Source organism: Vitis vinifera, chromosome 14, assembly GCF_030704535.1.
Source record: "Vitis vinifera cultivar Pinot Noir 40024 chromosome 14, ASM3070453v1".
NCBI classification, from domain to species: domain Eukaryota; kingdom Viridiplantae; phylum Streptophyta; class Magnoliopsida; order Vitales; family Vitaceae; genus Vitis; species Vitis vinifera.
The window spans coordinates 569,290-588,789 of record NC_081818.1 but is presented as its reverse complement, the minus strand read 5'-3'; the positions used below and the strand labels follow the sequence as shown (position 1 = coordinate 588,789).

At 38.0% G+C, this 19,500-nt stretch overlaps 2 protein-coding genes across 7 annotated transcripts; one reads left to right on the top strand and one right to left on the bottom strand.

Annotated features, from left to right (window-relative positions):
• Positions 1-6,785: 6,785 nt before the first annotated feature.
• On the bottom strand, positions 6,786-12,273 carry LOC100258021 (putative RNA polymerase II subunit B1 CTD phosphatase RPAP2 homolog). Of its 2 annotated transcripts, none has more exons than XM_002280589.4 (7): positions 12,153-12,273; positions 11,029-11,627; positions 9,947-10,615; positions 9,641-9,834; positions 9,288-9,551; positions 8,562-8,720; positions 6,786-7,347 (listed from the first exon to the last, which is right to left on the bottom strand). In XM_002280589.4, exons 2-7 carry the CDS (start codon positions 11,615-11,617, stop codon positions 7,243-7,245), a joined length of 1,980 nt encoding a protein of 659 aa, XP_002280625.1. In that variant the 5' UTR covers positions 11,618-11,627; positions 12,153-12,273; the 3' UTR covers positions 6,786-7,242. The 2 variants fall into 2 exon arrangements, with proteins under 2 accessions (XP_002280625.1, XP_010659731.1); XM_010661429.3 differs by having other exon boundaries at positions 12,212-12,262.
• A 157-nt stretch (positions 12,274-12,430) lies between these two features.
• LOC100263158 (FACT complex subunit SPT16) lies at positions 12,431-17,314 on the top strand. 5 transcript variants are annotated; one of them, XM_010661434.3, is made up of 3 exons: positions 12,431-12,705; positions 12,864-12,940; positions 13,786-17,314. In XM_010661434.3, exon 3 carries the CDS (start codon positions 13,841-13,843, stop codon positions 17,054-17,056), a length of 3,216 nt encoding a protein of 1,071 aa, XP_010659736.1. In that variant the 5' UTR covers positions 12,431-12,705; positions 12,864-12,940; positions 13,786-13,840; the 3' UTR covers positions 17,057-17,314. The 5 variants fall into 5 exon arrangements, with proteins under 5 accessions (XP_010659736.1, XP_010659734.1, XP_010659735.1 ...); XM_010661432.3 differs by having other exon boundaries at positions 12,823-12,940; XM_010661433.3 differs by having other exon boundaries at positions 12,431-12,744.
• Positions 17,315-19,500: the final 2,186 nt, after the last annotated feature.

Sequence of the window (19,500 nt, the reverse complement as noted above, 5' to 3'; positions counted from 1 at the left end):
CCCGCAAGTTGTATAGTCCACGCTTCAAGAACTAGACCAATGTTTCAATCTCTTCCGTTCCTGGGACTTTGCAAGCATTGGCGATTTTTTTTTAGGGAGCATTCAAATCAGATCCCAGTTGTGTTAGGAAACTCCTTCATCAACGTTGACGCCAAATGACCGAGGCATTGCCCTTGACGGAGATTGTGTCAAGTCTCAACGTTGGGATGGATAAGATCAATCTGGTGGGATGACACCAAAGAAGGGTGAAATGGAGCACTTGAGGATACCTACTTTCAACACTGTCGTAGACGTAAAAGCTAAAACTAGGGTGAATGCATCAGTTATTTACGTTCCGCCACCTTTTGCAGCTGCAGCTATCATGAAGGCAGTGAAAGCTAAATTGAATCTTGACGTGAATATATCTTAGAGCAACCTTTTATATGCAACAACAACTTCTTTCTCAAATATTAAATACCATGGTTTATTTTCTTTTTTGAGGCTCAAGAGAGAATAAAAAGGTTGATGTTATTGTGTATATCTCTCAAGAAGTGAATTGCCGCTGAAATGGGTTCGTAGACGGGTTTGATAGCAAATTTGACTACCATATTAGTGCTTCTCCGATTTGTGAGACAACGTCTATAGTAGCATTGCTTTTGCGATGATAGGTTGTGGTTCCAATGCAACTAACAGCACGTGTACCCGCTCCTTTATCCTATTAGCTGTTAACTCAACTTGCTAGTGTAGCTACTGATGATATTGCTATGGGTGTTGCTCTTGGAAGCGAAAGAAGAGAAAACCTACCTAGTGCCACATCAGACATTTGGACCAGCCTTCTTTTACTCCTAGTAGCTTTCTTTTAAGAGAATGAAGACAAAAGAACCTGAGAAATATCAATGAATGCTTCAGAATCTCATTTTTAGAGTTCAATAGTGCAACTAAGAAAAACTATTGGAGAGTCCATACCTTCAGATGTGTGGCATGATTCCACTGTCAAGTGATTTTGGGATTAGGCTATAATTTGTTTTTTTTATTTTATATATATATACTTTTTTGGGCGTGGAGAAAATGCTGCAAGTGGCTTTGTACTCAACACTTGCCTGCCCCATAATCCCAAAATGTCAAGAGTGGTCCAAAAGTTGGAAGGCTACAAGTTTCGAAGTGGATCCAACTTTTCAAATTGAGAGGCGATAACATGAATACTCCTCAAGAATAGCTCCATTCCTGTTGCATGGCTTACGTGGCCACCTTTTGGCGTGCCACCTCTAGGCCACGTGCCACCTTCTAGTTCACCATCTTCAATTTTGAAAATGATTTTTTTTTTTAAATCTCATTCTTCAAATAAATTTTCAGATTTCAACTCTTCCATTTTCTTGTTCTTAGCATTTTTTTTAGGTTCTAAAAATCCATTTTTCAATAAAATTTTGCTACCATCTTTCTCCTTGGCAAACCATTTCTACATCTCCTCTGTTTTTAAAACATTTTAAAATAAGCGTGAATTAAATTCCGTAATTCCAAGTGATGGAATTTATGGAATTAATTCATGAAAAATAAAATGGGCTTTGGTGGGGGCCCAACATCAAAGAAGTCTTATTTGAAATAAAAATGAACTTGAGTGAAGTGCCATATGCACCATTAATGATTTTGTGTTCTGTTGAGTGACAAATTTTATGCTCATTACTATGCACTAACCTCATTTCATGATAGCACGTTGTCGTTTGCTGCTAAGGTACGTGTCCGCTCTCACTCTGACCATTTCTCATGCATGTTTTAACTCTCAGTGTGTGATCATGTTGATATCCATTGATTTTCTTATCAATTGTCATGATTGCTTCATTTTATTAGTAAAAACCCGTTTTTAGGGACTTAGAGGGGTGCTGCAGTCTTTACCGTACCTTCCCGATAAGTAACCTGACCCTTGAGCCCGATCCGGTTTTTCACAGACCATCTTTTCCAAAATAAGGAGTCACATTTAAGGTTTTCTTTCTTATTTTGTTTACCTTTTAAAAATAAAACAAAAATAATTGGTGACTCCAAGTCATTTTCTAATAAAAAATAATAATAAATCATTTTTCAAAATAAAAATCGAGTTCGCCATCGAGTGGAAGCGCATGAGCTGAAATACGGGGTCTACACATACTCAAGGATTTTAGGCAACCATCGTGTCTGTACGGGAGTGGTAATCCGTTACTTTAGCAGATATTTAAGGCTCCGGTGGTCAATGCGAACTGTGAATGGTTTACCCAACAGGTAGGGGCGCCACTTTTTGATTGCCTTGACAACTGCTAGCATTTCTTTCTGATAGGTGGATAGTGCCAAAGCTGATCCCTTTAAAGCTTCGTTGAAATAAGCCATGGGGTGGTTGTACTGAGTGAGAATTGCCCCTATCCCAATCCCACTTGCATCACATTCGATCACGAACCGTTGAGTGAAGTCTAATAGACACAAGATTGGTAGATTGGTTAACACCTCTTTTAATTTGTGGAATGCGTCTTCTATTTCATTGTTCCACTCGAATTGGTCATTGGTCAGGAGTTTGGTTAAGGATGCTATCATGCCACCAAAATGGCTTATGAATTTTTGATAATACCTTGCTAAGCCCAAGAACCCACGTACTTCTCTAGTTGTAGTGGGTTTAGGCCAAGTGACTGCTACCTGTAATCTCTTGGGGTTAACAGATACTTTTTTTTTTTTTGTAATAATATGGCCCAGGTAGGTGACCTGTGTAACTCCAAATTGACATTTTAATTCTTTGACAAATAGTTGGTTAATAGACAGTATATCAAAAACAATATGTAGATGCGATAAATGATTATTCCAAGACTTGGAGTATACCAGTATGTCGTTGAAGAATATGAGGATGAATTTCTGGAGGTGGGAACAAAAGAGATCGTTCATGAGGACTTGAAAAGTTGTTGGGGCATTGGTTAGCCCGAAGGGCATGACCACGAATTCATAGTGTCCTTCGTGGGTATTGAAGGCAGTCTTCAAAATATCTTCTACTTGCATCTGGATTTGGTGGTATCCTGATCTTAAATCCAGTTTAGAGAAGAACTTGGCCCCATGGAGTTCATTCAGTAACTCGTCAATTACTGGAATAGGGTACTTGTCCTTGATGGTGATATTGTTCAAAGCCCTGTAGTTGACACAAAACCTCCAAGATCCATATGTCTTATTTACCAACAACACCGGTGAGGAGAAAGGGCTAGTGCTAGGTCTAATCAGTCCCGAATGAAGGAGTTCAACCACCATGCGCTCTATTTCTACCATCTGGTAATAGGAATATCAGTACGGTCTCACACTGACTGGTTCGGTGTTGGGCTGTAGTGGAATTCGATGATTGTGTGGGTGTTTGGGAGGCAGGTTGTTTGGGTTCTTGAAAACCCGAGCATATTGGTTCAACAACTTTTCAATTTCTAGCGATCGTCGATGTGAAGGGGACTGGTTATGGGCAGGAATAATTTGAAAAAAAATCTTATGTCCCGTAGATTTGTACATTCCCTGTCATTCAAAGCCTCAATGTTAAAAATTCCAGTAGTGGGTCTTACCCCATGGAGAGTGTGCCTGGCGCCTCACAATTTGAATGACATAGTGAGAGCCTTATAGTCTGATTCAATTGGACCTAGAGTCTCCAACCACTTTGGACCCTAAGACCACCTGACAAGCTGCCACTGGTAGGCTGTAGTAGTCTACAGTGATAGGAATTCCTTGGATGGTGAGCGTAAGTCCTGAACATTGCCCCATGCACTCAATTCACCACAATCACCTGGAGTTTCTCCTCCCTTACAACTGGCAATCCAAATCTGGAGACAACCATTTGATTGATGAAATTATAAGTGTTGTCATCGTCGATCAAGACAATTAGGTCTTTGTTCTTCAATTGGCCTAGAACATGGAGGGTCTGCGGGTGTTCACCCCCGGTAATGGCATGGAATGATATCTTGGGTAAGGTGTTAATCCCCTCGGTTCCCTACTGGTTGTCGTCTAGAGCTTCTTCCTCATCTGGTGGTGTATCTGTGATCATGAAAAGCTAGGGTCGTTCGCATCGGTGTCCTTGGAAGTATTTCTCGCAATAGTAGCATAATCCCTTCTCCCTCCACTCACGAGCCTCCAGATTGGTGATTCGGCGAATCGACACTGAGGAAGGATTTGAGCTATTGTTGGAGCGCTGGTTTAGATTGGATCTAAAAATTCCCGCAGAAAGGTTGGGTCCCTTCTGCAGCGTCGTCGTCATTAGGATGCGGCTAGGAGTTGCTGTTTTCTTTTGAAGGAGATTGTGATCTTCAATCAATCTTGCCACTCCAATGGCGCCTGCAAGCGTGTGTGGTTGCTTAATCTTGACGTCTATGCGAATGCCATCACACAACCCTACAATAAAGCAACCGATGAGAAATGGCTCAGGTAATCCGTCGACCTAATGAGAGAGTCTCTCAAATGCCTCCTGGTATGCAGTCACTGTAGTTGTCTGCTTTAGGCGGGACAATGCTTCAGAAGGGTCTTCATATTCGATAAGACCAAACCTAAGAAGAATGGCCTTGGTGAAATCATTCCAAGAAAAGGGTCCTTGAAACTTCGTCAACCAACGGTGCCACTAGAGTGCAATGCCTTCAAGATGGAAGGAGACAAACTGAACTTAAGTTTCAACCGCAATGTTCTGAAACTCAAAATATTGCTCAGCCTTATAGATCCAGCTGACTAGGTCTTCCCCATTGAATCTAGGAAAATTTAGCTTGAGGTGTTGTTGGAGATGTGGGTCAGTATTGGTGGTTGCGGTAGCGGTGTGCTGATCCCTCTAGTGCAAGGGGTTGATTTCTGGTTGGGGTGGTTGGCACTTCGAGTTACTCGCAAAGCTTGGAGCTCCGTCAAAACCGCCTGTAGAGTGGCATTCACCTGATCAAAACTTGACTCATGTCAAGCCAAGGCTTCGTTGACCTCGTTGCGAAACTCAACATTGGTTTTCCCTCATGTGTCTATGAATAAACACGACTCTGATACCAAATGATGAGTTTAATTTGAGAGAGGACATGAGAGATAGTAGATAGAAGTTTTGAATTCTACAATGTTTTATTCACTTCATGCAAGCACATTTATAGATGCACAGACGACTGAAACATCAATTGAAATGCAAGCTAGGTGTTGAGGTGTTGCCCACATAATTGTAATCTGCAAGTAAATAGGAATTGGACTTGAGGTGTTGCCCACGTAACTTTGATCTCTAAGTAAATAGGAGTTGGACCAGGGATTTCGTATCACCCTTCAATGGAAGGTCTTTTCATAATGGATGACCCTCGAGATGGTAATCTATTGATATATAACATAGACTTAGATGATTGGTAAAAGAAACACCAAACATATCTCAAATTTCTTACTTCCACCGATTGGTTAATAGAAATAGACTAACTTCTAGAGATATTTATGTTAGTCTAGAATGATTTATATATGAATGTATGAGTTATACATAGTGCTCATGAGTTATATATAATGATAGAACAATGGGGAGGTTAAAATTATGAATCCACAATTATAGTAATCTTTGAAAAACTACTTTATTTTGTTATTGGATGGAGAATGGACGTATCTTTTGGTTTTTTCATGTTTTAAAATAATAGAACAATAAAAATATACAATTAAGGTGGTGTTTGTTTTTTGGCTGAATAGAAAATGCCGAATATTTTGATTTTTTTCTATTCAGCCAAAAAACAAACACCACCTAAATATATCATCAAATTGATTGAATTATGGAGGAACAAGATTCAAGTCTACCCCATTTTTGTTCAATTCAACAATGACTCTCCCTTTCATCTTCTTAGGTCGTTCAATTTCTAGGCGAGGGTGGACCGGTACAGCTCTTTGATTAGAAAAATACAAAGAATACAAAATTGGGTTCCTAGTCTTCTACTCATCCACACGAAAAAATACAAAAAAAGATTCCCTTGCAATTTCATTTCCAAGGCCCCATCTGTTTAAGCACATTTCGCTCCCTCTACGAGAACCAAATATAAATTCATTTTTATTTTTAAAAAGTACAAATAAAAAAAAGGTGAAAACACAATCATACACTTTCTAATTTTTCATCCTTTTTAAACCTTATATAAAATATAAATTTTTTTATAGAAAAATATAAACTTACTTTATATTCATAAAAAAAAATAATTTTTCACAGATTTAAAAAATAATTTTTTTAATATGTGAAATTTTAAAAAACCATTATCCTTTTAAGCTAAGCTTTTAAGGATTATTATATTTTATAAAATAATAATAATAAATTTTTTTATTTTTAAAAAATAAAAAAGACAATACTTTGAAATTCACTTCTTATTTATTATTTTTAAAATAAAAAACTTTAATTTTTATTTTTATTTTTATTTTATTTTAGGTATCTCCGGATAAATTTAGATTATCGTGGATTGAACTTATCTTTTATCTTAAAAATCGCTTTCAAAATTTTAAAGAATTTTTTTTTTATATTTTTAAAAGCAAAAGACAATAATGTATCCAAAGGACACCATGAAAACATTGTGCACTTATATTTCCAATTGTCCTTCATAATACTACAAAAACTATCTCAAATTTATTCACAAAAATCACATTTTTTTTTCATAAAAAAAATTCAAAAAAATAGTTTTCCATCCAAATTTATTAAGACTATATTTGGTTTAGGAAAGATTAGAGGGAAAGGGCGAAAGAAAGAAAATAGAAAAGAAAAATATATAAAAAAAATAAATATAAAATTAATAAACTATTGTTATATACAACTTCAAATTTAATTTTCTTATTTTAACTTTGATATATAAAGATTAAATAAGTTGAAAATACAAAGTAAAATGATTTATTCTTGTTCACATGCTGCCTTGAAGTTGAGTATCAAGAGTTTTGTGTATAGAAACATGAGCTATCCTTTGGAAACAAAAGCTAGTTGATCACACATTCTGCTCCAGTATATGTGCAAAAACTCTGGGCAAAATCTAAACTCTGCCATTCCTACTGTATAGTACAAGAGGCAGCACCAAATGCATTTTTTCTCTTCTCCTATCCGAAAAACCTAACCAGAGTGTTAAATTCACTGGTTAACTAGCTTAATGTCCATGCTGAACCAATAATCCCACATCAATCTTTAGTTGGGGGGGTGGTTGAAAAATAAAACAAGCCCCCAGCTACAGAAAAGATGATGTTCAAAAGCATACAGATCAATCAGATTGGAGAGCAAAGCGATTTAAGTAGCAGTAGCTGCGTACTTGTAGTGATGGAGTCTGACATTTTTGTTTAACCCCCACTTTGTGCAGAGAACTGAGGTACTCGGCCAAGAGGGATGATGAGATCCTTCATAACTTCATATTCTTCTGCGCTTACTTGAGCAGCATCGAACACCTGTTTAGCCACAAGAAAAAAGGGTGAAGTAATGTTAACATATGCTTCCAGAAAACATCATGTTTTTAGAACAATTCTCAGAAATCTGTTTTGAGAACAATTGATAACTGAAGGCAAAGAAAACTAGGTATTTTATCCTTCAGTTCAAACATTATATTTTTCTCTTTCCTGAAAAAGAAGGCAAAGAAAACTAGGCATGCTTAAGTTTGGATTCAACAAAGGCAAGTTCCTTATCCTAATTTCATCATTGTAAGTACCATGAATCTAAATATGACACTCTCATATACCCCTACTCCACTGGTCACCTTAAAATATTCACATCCTTATGGAGAAGTTGAGTGGCTAGAAATCATCTTTAATGGTTGGGTAATACAATCCCTAGAAGGTTTAAGAAGCTTCAGAGTCCCTACTGCAAGGCCATGATACATCTTGTGCATATGCAATAGACAGTGATGTGTGGGACACTTCTGCAGATGAATAATTAGCATTCCTGCATTGAGTACACAATGCATGACCACAAAAATACAAGGTTTGATACCAGATCGGATGCTGTAAGCCTGATCGCTTTTGTTTGTTTCTGAAACTTGCTAAAGAATGTGGTTATGGTGCATTTTTTTATTGGGACACAGTAAATGTTTGTTACTTTCTTCATTGACTGACAAATTTATGAAAGCAGTGGTGCTTGGGGACAATAGGATATTACGGTGTCAATATTATGGACATTTGAACCCATCTAGCAAAGGTAAGTGACCATGGCCCTTTCACATGCAAAACCCAGTGTCCACGTATCTAGATTTTTGTTTTATTTATTCATTTTTTTAGGGAGTTGAGGGTAGTGTTGTTTGGAATTGGGTCCAACATCATGAATCTGTGTTCAAGTGTAAAGTTGTGTCAATGTCTTCAATACAAGAATTGATGATTCTTTGTCCATATCCTTAAACACAAACACCAGAATCAAATGAGCCTATAACTTCCAGTTAAAAGGGAAATGGGCAAATTGATCCACTGGAGGCAAATCATCACCCAAAATGACTTGGTGGTTTAGCTCAATGGATCCATAGAATTAGTTGATATGCAGACCTCAATTTCCAATATGTAGATTTCAGGATTCATGAAGGTAGCAAAAGCTTACAAGGAGTTAAGCTTAACGCATCTCTCATTTATTTCCATTATAAATGAAGATAACAGAAAAAACTTTGTAGTGTTGCTCTCACCTTTGGAAACAACATCCTCTTACTTATCATGTGTGGAGTAAGTGCAGGAATCTGACAAACAGAGAGGGCATCGATAAACAAAAGAACAATCACTTGCCACTGTTTCATTCTGAATGATGGAAGTGCATCAACAAAAGACATCGTATCCAACAAGCGCCCCTGCATATAAAATTATTAGTGCTGGTTTCGCCTACAAAACCAATGGAAAAGAAACACAAATCTAAGTGCTGTGGCATAAGAAAAATATGTTTTATTTTATTTTATTTTCTTTTGTGAGAGAATTTAACTAATTTTTTTTATAAGCACGTGAGAGAATCTAACATAATAATTACTTTTTCTGTCATCTTATGGTTTTGAGTAATGAAGGCTGAGAATTCACAAATGGCTACAATATGGATGATATTAATAAAGAACTAACTTGAATGTAGATTTTGTTCAAGGTAGCCATGTGAGCATGGATCTCAGCAACAAGAAACCAACACTAGCATACACCATTTTTAGTTAGACTTTATCCTTGCAGAGTTAAACTAAGAAATGCAGCAATTTAGCTCATCCAAAAAAATCAGACTTAACTTGCAGAGTTAAAATGTAAAAAACAAAAATATTTCCCAAAGATCTGAATCAACATTCATCTTTCTTAATCCAATTATGAGGATGACCTGGTGCAAGTTCCTTCATCATATAACACAAAAGTGTTAAACACAATGACGAGTTCAGAATTAATACCACTCCCTGCTCCAGATTTGACACTGGTATTGGCAATCTGAGATCTGCAACAAGTCCAGGCAAAGCCCGAGCCAGACAACCCGCTAGAGTTTGCTTAATTTCAGAAGAACGGCCATCAGTCAAAACAATTTTTTTGGGATACTCCCTTCCATTAACTGATAAATACTCCTCATGGAAACTTTCATCCCGTCCATATATATAAGCAATAGAAGATGATGTTATCCATGCAAAGAGTGCCATCCACATTGTTGCAAATGGTGACAACTGAAAGATACCAAAAGGATGTGAACTCAAGCATAACTTAAAATGGTTAGAAACAATAGAAATTGCAATAAGTTGAACAAGGAACTTACAGTCAAACTGAACCCTTCTGGTGGCGTATCATACCAAGAATCATCAGAATCAAATATATCTGAATGTGAAATTCCAGGTTTTATTGGCCACTTCAAAGGAACTGGTTCAGGTTCAAGCAAATCAGCATCCTTTAGAGATTCCCCTTCATCCATATCACGTGGATGTGGCAATATGATAATTCTAGCTTCAGACACTGGAAATCAAAACAAAGAGAATGTGCAAATAGCCAAAAACCTTCATGTAGTTAGCCACTTAAAACCAAAAAGGTAAGCCTAGAAATCTAAAAAAAGAGTGTAATGGAGTACCAGCATCAGTCATATCAGTTTCTCCAGATGCAACAGCTTCTGCTGCCTGGCTCAATGCTATTGCACATGCTTCTGCTGATGCAAATCTTAAAGCATTATCATCATCTCCCACATCTATATCCCCTAACCCATTAGGATCTTCTTTCTTGACCTCCAATTCCCTCACTTTACAAAAATCTCTACTGTCTGCACTGTCCATTTTCTCATCAGCCCAAGTAACAGAGCGAGTTACTTTTTTTCCACCTGAAGGTTTCAGACAGGATTTTAGCTTGGTGGGACCCAATTGTGCTGCATTTTCAGTATGATATTCCTCCTTCCCTTTCACACCATTTAACTCAGAACCACTTTGGCTGGGAACTGAAGGAACTTCCGCTGTGCTGAACTCATCTTTGAAAATAACCCTACTCCTCCTCCCTTTTGATTCTCTTAATTTACTTTCAGAATCATTCTGTATAGGAGGAGCTGACTTTTCTAACATGGAAAGTTGATCCCCTATGCTTGCCTTTTCTTTTGGTTCTTTTGATTTTGCATGGGAAGTAGTGTCTTTCAAACCTTTAGAACTTTTTGAAATGCTGTACTCATCCTCGGTGATTATGGTACGGACAAAGTCCATCTCATCAATCACAAAATTTTTTCCACTGTCCATCTTGGAGTTGCTAGATTTAGACCCTGAAATATACAATTCAAGCTCATTTTTTGGTGAATGAAGAAAAAATAAATGCCTCGTACAAACTAAAACAATGCAACTCCAAGATAACAATCCAACATTAGCAAGCCATTTATACTACTTATGATTTCTGAGAAATGGGACGAGGTGGGGAAGAAACCATAATGTTGAATATTAGAAACCAAAAGTCCTTGACCAAATGTATTACAACTATTTGGATTAGTTGACTGCAGTTCTTTATAAAGCAATCAAAAGCATAGAACTGAAAACCATGCCTCTTTTTTCCAATCATTTACCCTACAACCAAATAAAAGGGTGGGTTTTTGAATATATAATTCTGATGATTGCACATGTATCAGAAAATTGAGATAACAGATCACCATGTTAACAAAATGCATTTTCCATCTTTCTTTACCTTCTTTACGATTTTTAATATTTTTGGGCTTCAAATTGCGATCCCTCTGTGGAACATAACCTTCAATTGCATTTGATGGACCGATCCAGTCTTCCATAGACACTTCCCCAGCTTTCTTTTCAACATTCTCACGTATCTTCAATTCCGACAACCCTAAATCCCCATGTTTTCCCAAAATCTTATTGGATTCCAAGCTTGATTCCCCAAACAACCTCAGAATTCCATTAATTCTCTCTGAGTTTAAAACTGAGCACCTCTCTTCCTGCAAACTCCCTGCAAATGATCTGCTGTTAACCACACAACCAGACGAGCAGTACATGTACGTCTCATGGAGGTCATAAACCTTGTGCTCCTTCAGCGAAATGCGGTAATGGCCTTTCCGCAGCCTCTCTGATGGCAGAGAATTGCTGCAGAGAGGATAACCACACAAATTTGCAATCGTACGCTCAGTCACAACATCTTCATAGTCACTCCGGGACATCAAAGACCCAGCTGCAAATAGTTGGTTTTCATTTTGAATTCCTTCAAGAAGGAACAGTTGCAGCTTGTGTACTGCATCTTTCACAGCAATAGGCTGATCCCCCGCCATTCACAAAAAACTTCAAAAGAAAAGCACCAACAAGTATCAATATAATTCACAATCTAAGCTGTTTTTGTGAATAGATAACATGAAATTTAAAAAGACATAATAAATCTTACAACCATCGATGTCATCCAATAAAATGGAAGCAAAACTCAAAGAAGCTAAATACACCCCAATTATGAATCATATCGAACAATCACTAAAATGGGTGTACCCAAGACCTATGATTGAGTCTCAACCTTAATTTGTAAAATTCCACACCACAGGCGTGTATTGAAATGAACAATTTGAAAATAGTGTGATACACCCATTACAAAAATTGAATGCCCTGACTGAACAATGAGAGTGATAGCACAAGTAAAAAAATCTAATGCAAAAAAGCTCATGCTAGAACAGTAAAAACAAAAGGAAAAGTACGAATGACGAAGAAATTTGATTGGGAAGCTTAGGTTTTTTGAGGTACAGTCATATTAGGATTAGGGTTTTAGGGATTCCCAGCAAACAAACAAATACTATACTTATAAGATGCAAATTTTCTCACCGGTAATAGTGAATGAAAAAAAATAAAAAAAAATCAAGAAACCGATATCGAAGGTTCACTTTCTCTCTCTAAAAAACCGAGCTTGGAGGCGAAGGAAGCTCCATATCCCCCTACCTGGAACTTGGGGCTATTCGATTTGGGCATATTTATAGGCGGAAAGGGGTGTTTTCGTAATTTCGGACCTAGGGTGGCATTTTCAGTAAATTCATGGAAAGTGAGGGGTATCTATGGTAATTATCCACTCCTATATAAATCGTTTTCCAAGGGCTCGACTCCAATCCGCTCTTTAGCTTCGTTCGATCTTCGCCATTGTCTACTCCTCCAATTCTCAACAGTTCTCTCAGTTTCTCTCAAAATCTTCGATTTTCTCTTCGTGTTTCTTCGATTTTCCTCTTTCATTTATCAAATGTTTTCTCTTTCGTTGTCTTTAGAGTCACTTTTTTTATCCAGTTTTTCTCCCTTCACCTTCTCCCATTTGTGAAGTTCACCAAACCCTAACCCTAAGTTTTTATTTTTCGATCAGTTTTAGAGTCCCAAAGGCTCGAGAAAAGCGGTAACTAATTCCACAATCTTGGGGCTTTTTAGTGGGAACGTGAGCGGTATTGTGATCTTCATTTTTGGTGATTTTTTTTGTTTTTTTTGTTTTTGCTGTTATTGTTATTATTTTCAGATTCAGAAGCTTGCAAACTGAAATTTGACTTCAAATTTCAGTGTTTTGGTGGCAGAAATGGTGGATCAAGAGCAAAGATGAAGAATTGATTGGGAATCGTTTTGTGGATTCGTTTATGGTAATCTATTTGTATTGGGTTGTTTGACATCACTTTTGATTATGTTTTGTTTCATTGTTTGGATGCTGAGGAAATGTGCAAATTTTCGTAGAAAAAGTGGTGAAAGGAAAAGCGTTAAAAATTTTGAATTTTTAGGTTTTTCTTTTTTGCGACCTGAGAAGGCGAGGCTTTTGCCTTTTTAAAGGGTGAAATTTTATTTTATTTTATTATTTCTCAAGTTTTTCTATTTTCGTAATCTTAAGTGGCATTTCACCAATTGGATTATGGACTTTCGGAAGATTCCAAGTTATTCTATTCTGCATGATATTTGTGCATAAGTGCGAACACAGAGGTGTTGCTTGGGGCTGGCATAAAAGTTTAAAATTTTGATCTAATGGTCTGAGTGGTTACGTAGAAATGAACGAAAATTTGAATAAATAAATAAATAAATAAAAATTTGGGATCCTATGATACCCATTTCAGCCGCTACATATTATTAGATTCCAACTTTTCATTATTTTTCTTTGTAACATTTTTCAACAACCCAACTGTCTGTGAAGCTGCATTTGGATGCACTGGTTTGGATCGATTTGGAATCCATTGCTGCAGGATTCAAAACCTTTGCTTTAACTGTTCTGTGGACTTGAGGGTGTGAGGGGTCTGGAATTTAAATATATTTAGATTTGATTCCAGATTCATTGGCATATGAATAAGCTATGTTGTGGATTTAAGTTATTTTGATGCCCTTTACATGTAAATATTGCTAGGAGTTTTACTATTAGTTTTTGTTTAGTTTGTTCCTTATAATCTGAAGTTCTCATGGAGAGAGAGGAGGGGAACTGATTATTATTTATTAATTTCCGCAGTTTATGCTGATCCAAGTACACAAAGTGTTGAAGCCCTGTGTTTGAACAGTTGTCAATGGCTGAACATCGAAATGGTAATGCCAAACCTTCAGATGGCAAGGCATCGGGAGCCGCCAGTCCTTATGCTATCAATCTGGATAACTTCACTAAACGGTTGAAAACTTTGTATTCACATTGGAAAGAACACAGTAGTGATCTTTGGGGTTCTTCTGATGCTCTTGCAATAGCAACACCTCCAGCTTCGGATGATCTTCGGTACCTAAAATCCTCGGCACTGAACATTTGGTTGCTTGGTTATGAGTTCCCAGAGACAATAATGGTTTTCATGAAGAAACAAATTCATTTCTTGTGTAGCCAGAAAAAGGCCTCTCTGCTTGAAGTTGTGAGAAAATCTGCCAAGGAGGCTGTTGGTGTGGAAGTTGTCATGCATGTGAAGGCCAAAAGTGATGATGGAACTGGACTAATGGATGCTATATTCCGTGCTGTTCGCGCAAATTCCAGTTCTCACGATACTCCTGTGGTTGGACACATAGGAAGGGAGGCTCCAGAAGGGAAACTTTTGGAGATGTGGACTGAGAAATTAAAAAATGCAGATTTCCAGCTCAGTGATATAACAAATGGGTTTTCAGATCTGTTTGCTATGAAGGACAGCACTGAGCTAACAAATGTGAAGAAAGCTGCATTCTTGACTTCATCAGTCATGAAGCATTTTGTGGTCCCAAAGCTTGAAAAGGTCATTGATGAGGAAAAAAAGGTTTCCCATTCTTCATTAATGGATGACACGGAGAAGGCTATATTGGAACCTGCAAGAGTTAAGGTGAAGCTGAAAGCTGAGAATGTTGATATTTGTTACCCTCCAATTTTTCAGAGTGGTGGGGAGTTTGATCTCAGGCCAAGTGCTTCAAGCAATGATGAGAATCTTTACTATGACTCAACTAGTGTGATCATTTGTGCCATTGGTTCCCGCTACAATAGCTATTGCTCTAATGTTGCTCGGACCTTCTTGATTGATGCAAATGCTATGCAGAGCAAGGCATATGAGGTCCTCCTTAAAGCCCATGAAGCAGCAATTGGTGCCTTGAAACCTGGGAACAAAGTCAGTGCTGCATACCAAGCAGCACTTGCAGTGGTTGAGAAGGATGCTCCTGAATTGGTTTCCAACTTGACAAAATCTGCAGGAACTGGAATTGGCCTTGAGTTCCGTGAATCAGGATTGAATCTTAATGCCAAGAATGACCGGGTATTAAAACCAGGCATGGTTTTCAACGTGTCTCTGGGATTTCAGAACTTGCAGACAGACACCAACAATCCAAAGACCCAGAAATTTTCTGTGCTGCTTGCAGATTCTGTTATTGTTGGTGAAAAAGGCCCAGAAGTTGTGACTTCTATAAGTTCCAAAGCAGTGAAGGATGTAGCATACTCATTCAATGAGGATGATGATGAAGAAGAAGAAGAGAGGCCAAAAGTCAAACCTGAGGCTAATGGTGGTGAGGCCGTATCATCTAAGGCAACACTTAGGTCTGATAACCAGGAGATGTCAAAGGAGGAGCTGCGGAGGCAGCACCAGGCTGAACTTGCCCGCCAGAAGAATGAAGAAACTGCTAGGAGGCTTGCTGGTGGAGGTTCTGGGGCAGGGGATAATCGAGGTGCAGTGAAGGCCACTGGAGATTTGATTGCATATAAGAATGTCAATGATCTACCCCCTCCAAAAGAATTGATGATTCAGGTTGACCAGAAGAATGAAGCCATCCTCTTGCCAATTTATGGAAGCATGGTGCCTTTCCATGTTGCAACTGTGAAGAGTGTCTCCAGCCAGCAGGACACTAATCGAACATGTTATATCCGAATAATCTTCAATGTACCTGGCACCCCTTTCAGTCCTCATGACTCCAACTCCATGAAGTTTCAAGGGTCAATTTATCTCAAGGAGGTTTCATTTCGCTCCAAGGACCCTAGGCACATAAGTGAAGTGGTTCAGATGATTAAAACCCTCCGCCGGCAGGTTGCCTCCAGGGAATCTGAAAGGGCTGAGAGAGCAACGTTAGTTACCCAAGAGAAGCTGCAACTTGCAGGGACCAGATTCAAGCCAATAAGATTGTCTGATCTTTGGATCCGCCCCTCTTTTGGTGGTCGTGGAAGGAAGCTAACTGGTTCACTAGAATCCCACACAAATGGGTTCCGATATTCTACCTCAAGGCCTGATGAACGTGTGGACATTATGTACGGTAACATCAAGCATGCATTCTTCCAGCCAGCAGAGAAGGAAATGATCACTCTACTGCACTTCCATCTCCACAATCACATCATGGTGGGAAACAAGAAAACCAAAGATGTGCAATTCTTTGTTGAGGTGATGGATGTGGTCCAGACACTGGGAGGTGGAAAGAGATCAGCCTATGACCCGGATGAGATTGAGGAAGAGCAGCGGGAGAGGGATCGAAAAAATAAAATTAACATGGACTTCCAGAACTTTGTGAACAGGGTTAACGATCTATGGGGGCAACCACAATTTAAAGGGCTTGACCTTGAGTTTGATCAGCCTCTTAGAGAGCTTGGCTTCCATGGGGTACCTCACAAAGCCTCGGCTTTTATTGTCCCAACTTCTAGCTGTCTGGTTGAGCTGATTGAGACACCCTTCCTTGTAATCACCCTAAGCGAGATTGAGATAGTTAACCTGGAGAGAGTTGGTCTCGGGCAAAAGAATTTTGATATGACAATTGTTTTCAAGGACTTCAAGAGGGATGTACTTAGGATTGACTCAATCCCTTCCACATCACTAGATGGCATCAAGGAGTGGCTTGACACAACTGATCTCAAATATTACGAGAGCAGGTTGAATCTGAACTGGCGACCTATACTGAAGACTATAACTGAAGATCCAGAAAAGTTCATTGAGGATGGCGGATGGGAATTTTTGAACTTGGAAGTTAGTGATTCAGATTCCGAGAACTCACAGGAGTCCGACCAAGGGTATGAGCCTTCAGATGTGCAGTCAGACACAGGATCAGAAGAGGAGGGTGATGACAGTGAGTCATTGGTGGAATCCGAGGATGATGTTGAGGAGGACTCAGACGGAGACTCAGAGGAGGAGCAGGGAAAGACATGGGAAGAGTTGGAGAGGGAAGCAAGCAATGCTGATCGAGAGAAAGGGGACGAATCTGACAGTGAAGAGGAGAGAAAGAGGAGGAAGATGAAAGCCTTTGGGAAGGCTCGGGTACCAGAAAAGAGAAGCACCAGGGGCAGTCTTCCCAAGAGACCCAAATTGAGGTAAATTGCAGGGCATTTTGCCTACTTCCCTCAAGTCTTAACCAAGCACAGCAGCAGTAGCAGCAGCTCAGATGTAGTATAACATAGTATGGTACATGCCTCTTCGCCCCAAAGGTATATCAAAAAGGCTCATTGTACTTCTGTTTCCTTGTTTTCAATTTTTCCTTGTGTGCTAAGAAGTCTGGGTAAGTTAAAACCTCTTTGTTTGTAAATTGCTGGAAATTAAGTTTTATTTAAAGGTTCCTATCCATATCTTTCAGAACCCCGATACTGAGATGAGAAAACGTAGGTTTTGCAGCTTCTTTTTGACAAGAACTTGGATGTAGGTTTTTCCTTGATGCCAACCATATACTCGAGTCATTAGACCCTAACTTCAGCCGGTTGACATGGTTACTTTCTGGTTGATGCTGAGAGCTAGTAAGGAGTAGGTCCCACATATCTCTTTGCCCATATTAATCAATTTTCACCTTACAGGTGGTAGAAACTCACTTCATTTGCCTCCAGTGGATCTCATCTCCTCCATGGGTTTTGATGGAAGGTGTGGGTTATTCAAAATGAATGGAAACAAATGGATGACACCCCTCAATTCAATGGCATTGTTCATGTGGTTAATCTCTGGCATTAGAAATGGGTATTATTTCAAATCCTAATTTATGAAGATATTGAAGGGGCGACCTGCAAGCATACGGTGTTGCGTTACTTTTAATATGTAGAAGGCTTCTATTTTTTCTTTGAGTTTTAAGGTTTTTGGAGACCTTTGAAGTTTTTTTTATAGGGCTAATCGAAAGGGGTCGAAACAATCCCTAATTCTGAAGAAATGAAGTTCATTTCTTGATAACGGGGAACATGATAATTTATAAACTTTTATATGCTTATCTCACGTCAAAGAAATTTTTGAGAAAAAACTGAAGGGATATTTTTGTCCATTTAGGATTATTTGTACATCTCAAAGATCATGGGAAAAATATAATTTGGTCCGGAAGTCTGAAAAACAGAAAGAAAAGAACCTTCTAAGAATAATTTAAATTTTATATACTTTCAAGTTGAAATGACAAACAATCAAATTAAAGATAATATTTATATCATTAAAATGAAGTCTTTGGATACTACCTTTTGGTCTAAAAGTACATAAAATAATAAATATTTTTAATCACATGATATGGATTAAAATGTGAAAAGATGATTTCTTATTTTGTATATTAACAATAGGACACATCTCAAAGTTGTTTTAAGGGTTCCGAGCTCAAAATCCATGACATGTTATTGATACAACACATTGAAATAAAGACAAAGTTGCATAAGTATTCTGATTGATAAAGGAATTTTTTTTATAGAAATTTTGGAATAGATGTCTCTACTTGTGGATGCGCGTGTTGATAGATTCATAGACTGCCTTGTGCATATGAGATCTCTTTGTGTAAGATTGAAGGTTGCACAATCCCTTTAAAGACCCTCATTGGAGGAAACTCAATTAAGTCCCTCTTCAGAATCAAGATTAAGGGAAAATGGGTAATGAAAGCATTATGGAACACTTCCACGAGGGGTCTCTAAGCACTAAGCTAGTTAGTAGGCAACAATTGACATAATACCATGCTACTGCCTTGATCGCGGATTCATCACTTCCAACTGCCTATCCTAACTTTTTTTTTTTTGTTAAATAGGGCTTGAAGTTAATTGTAACTTCTATCTAATTTTTAATATGTTTAACTATACGTATTGTATTCCCCAATCGTAGAACACATTGAATGTACAAAAATGACTATAACAGAGTTTCTCTTATTTGTATTAATAGCTACTCTGAGGAATGTTTTTATACGGTGCTAACGATTTAATAATTATCTTTGTAGTTCCTGAATGTTTTAGTTTATACTCCTACCTATTTATACCAATAAAAATGTATGGTCTAATGAGACTATAATAGCTTTCCCAACCAGCCAACGATCCTTCCTGTGCGTTGATCTTGGATAAGACATTGAGAAGAAGAAAATATGACATGAAGATGGTTAGTTGCAAGGTGATTGACAGAAAGCAAGTTTGTCCTTAGTGAAGAAAAATAGAATTTATCATGAAGAATCCAAGATGAAGACATAGACCCATGGTATGGAATAGGTGGTAAGACACTGTTATTTGCAATGTTAACAAAATCTTTGATAGGTAAATGAGAAAAATCTACACATCCAACATCTAGCTTTCCAATAAATTTTGTATGATATGAGAACATTTGTGAGTAGCCAATATCTATATCAGTAATTGAGTCAATTGAAAAAAGGGCTTCTGAATTAGTTGAGAAAATCGTCCAATAATTCCTCTACATCAAGAGCGGGCTCTGTCATAAGGAATTTGATGTCAACACTTAAATAGAGATCTTACTGTAAACACAAGAAGTACACGATTAATTTTGAGTTAGGGTACCAAAAAGAGTTTAACATAGGGTCGGTGCTTGCTCTT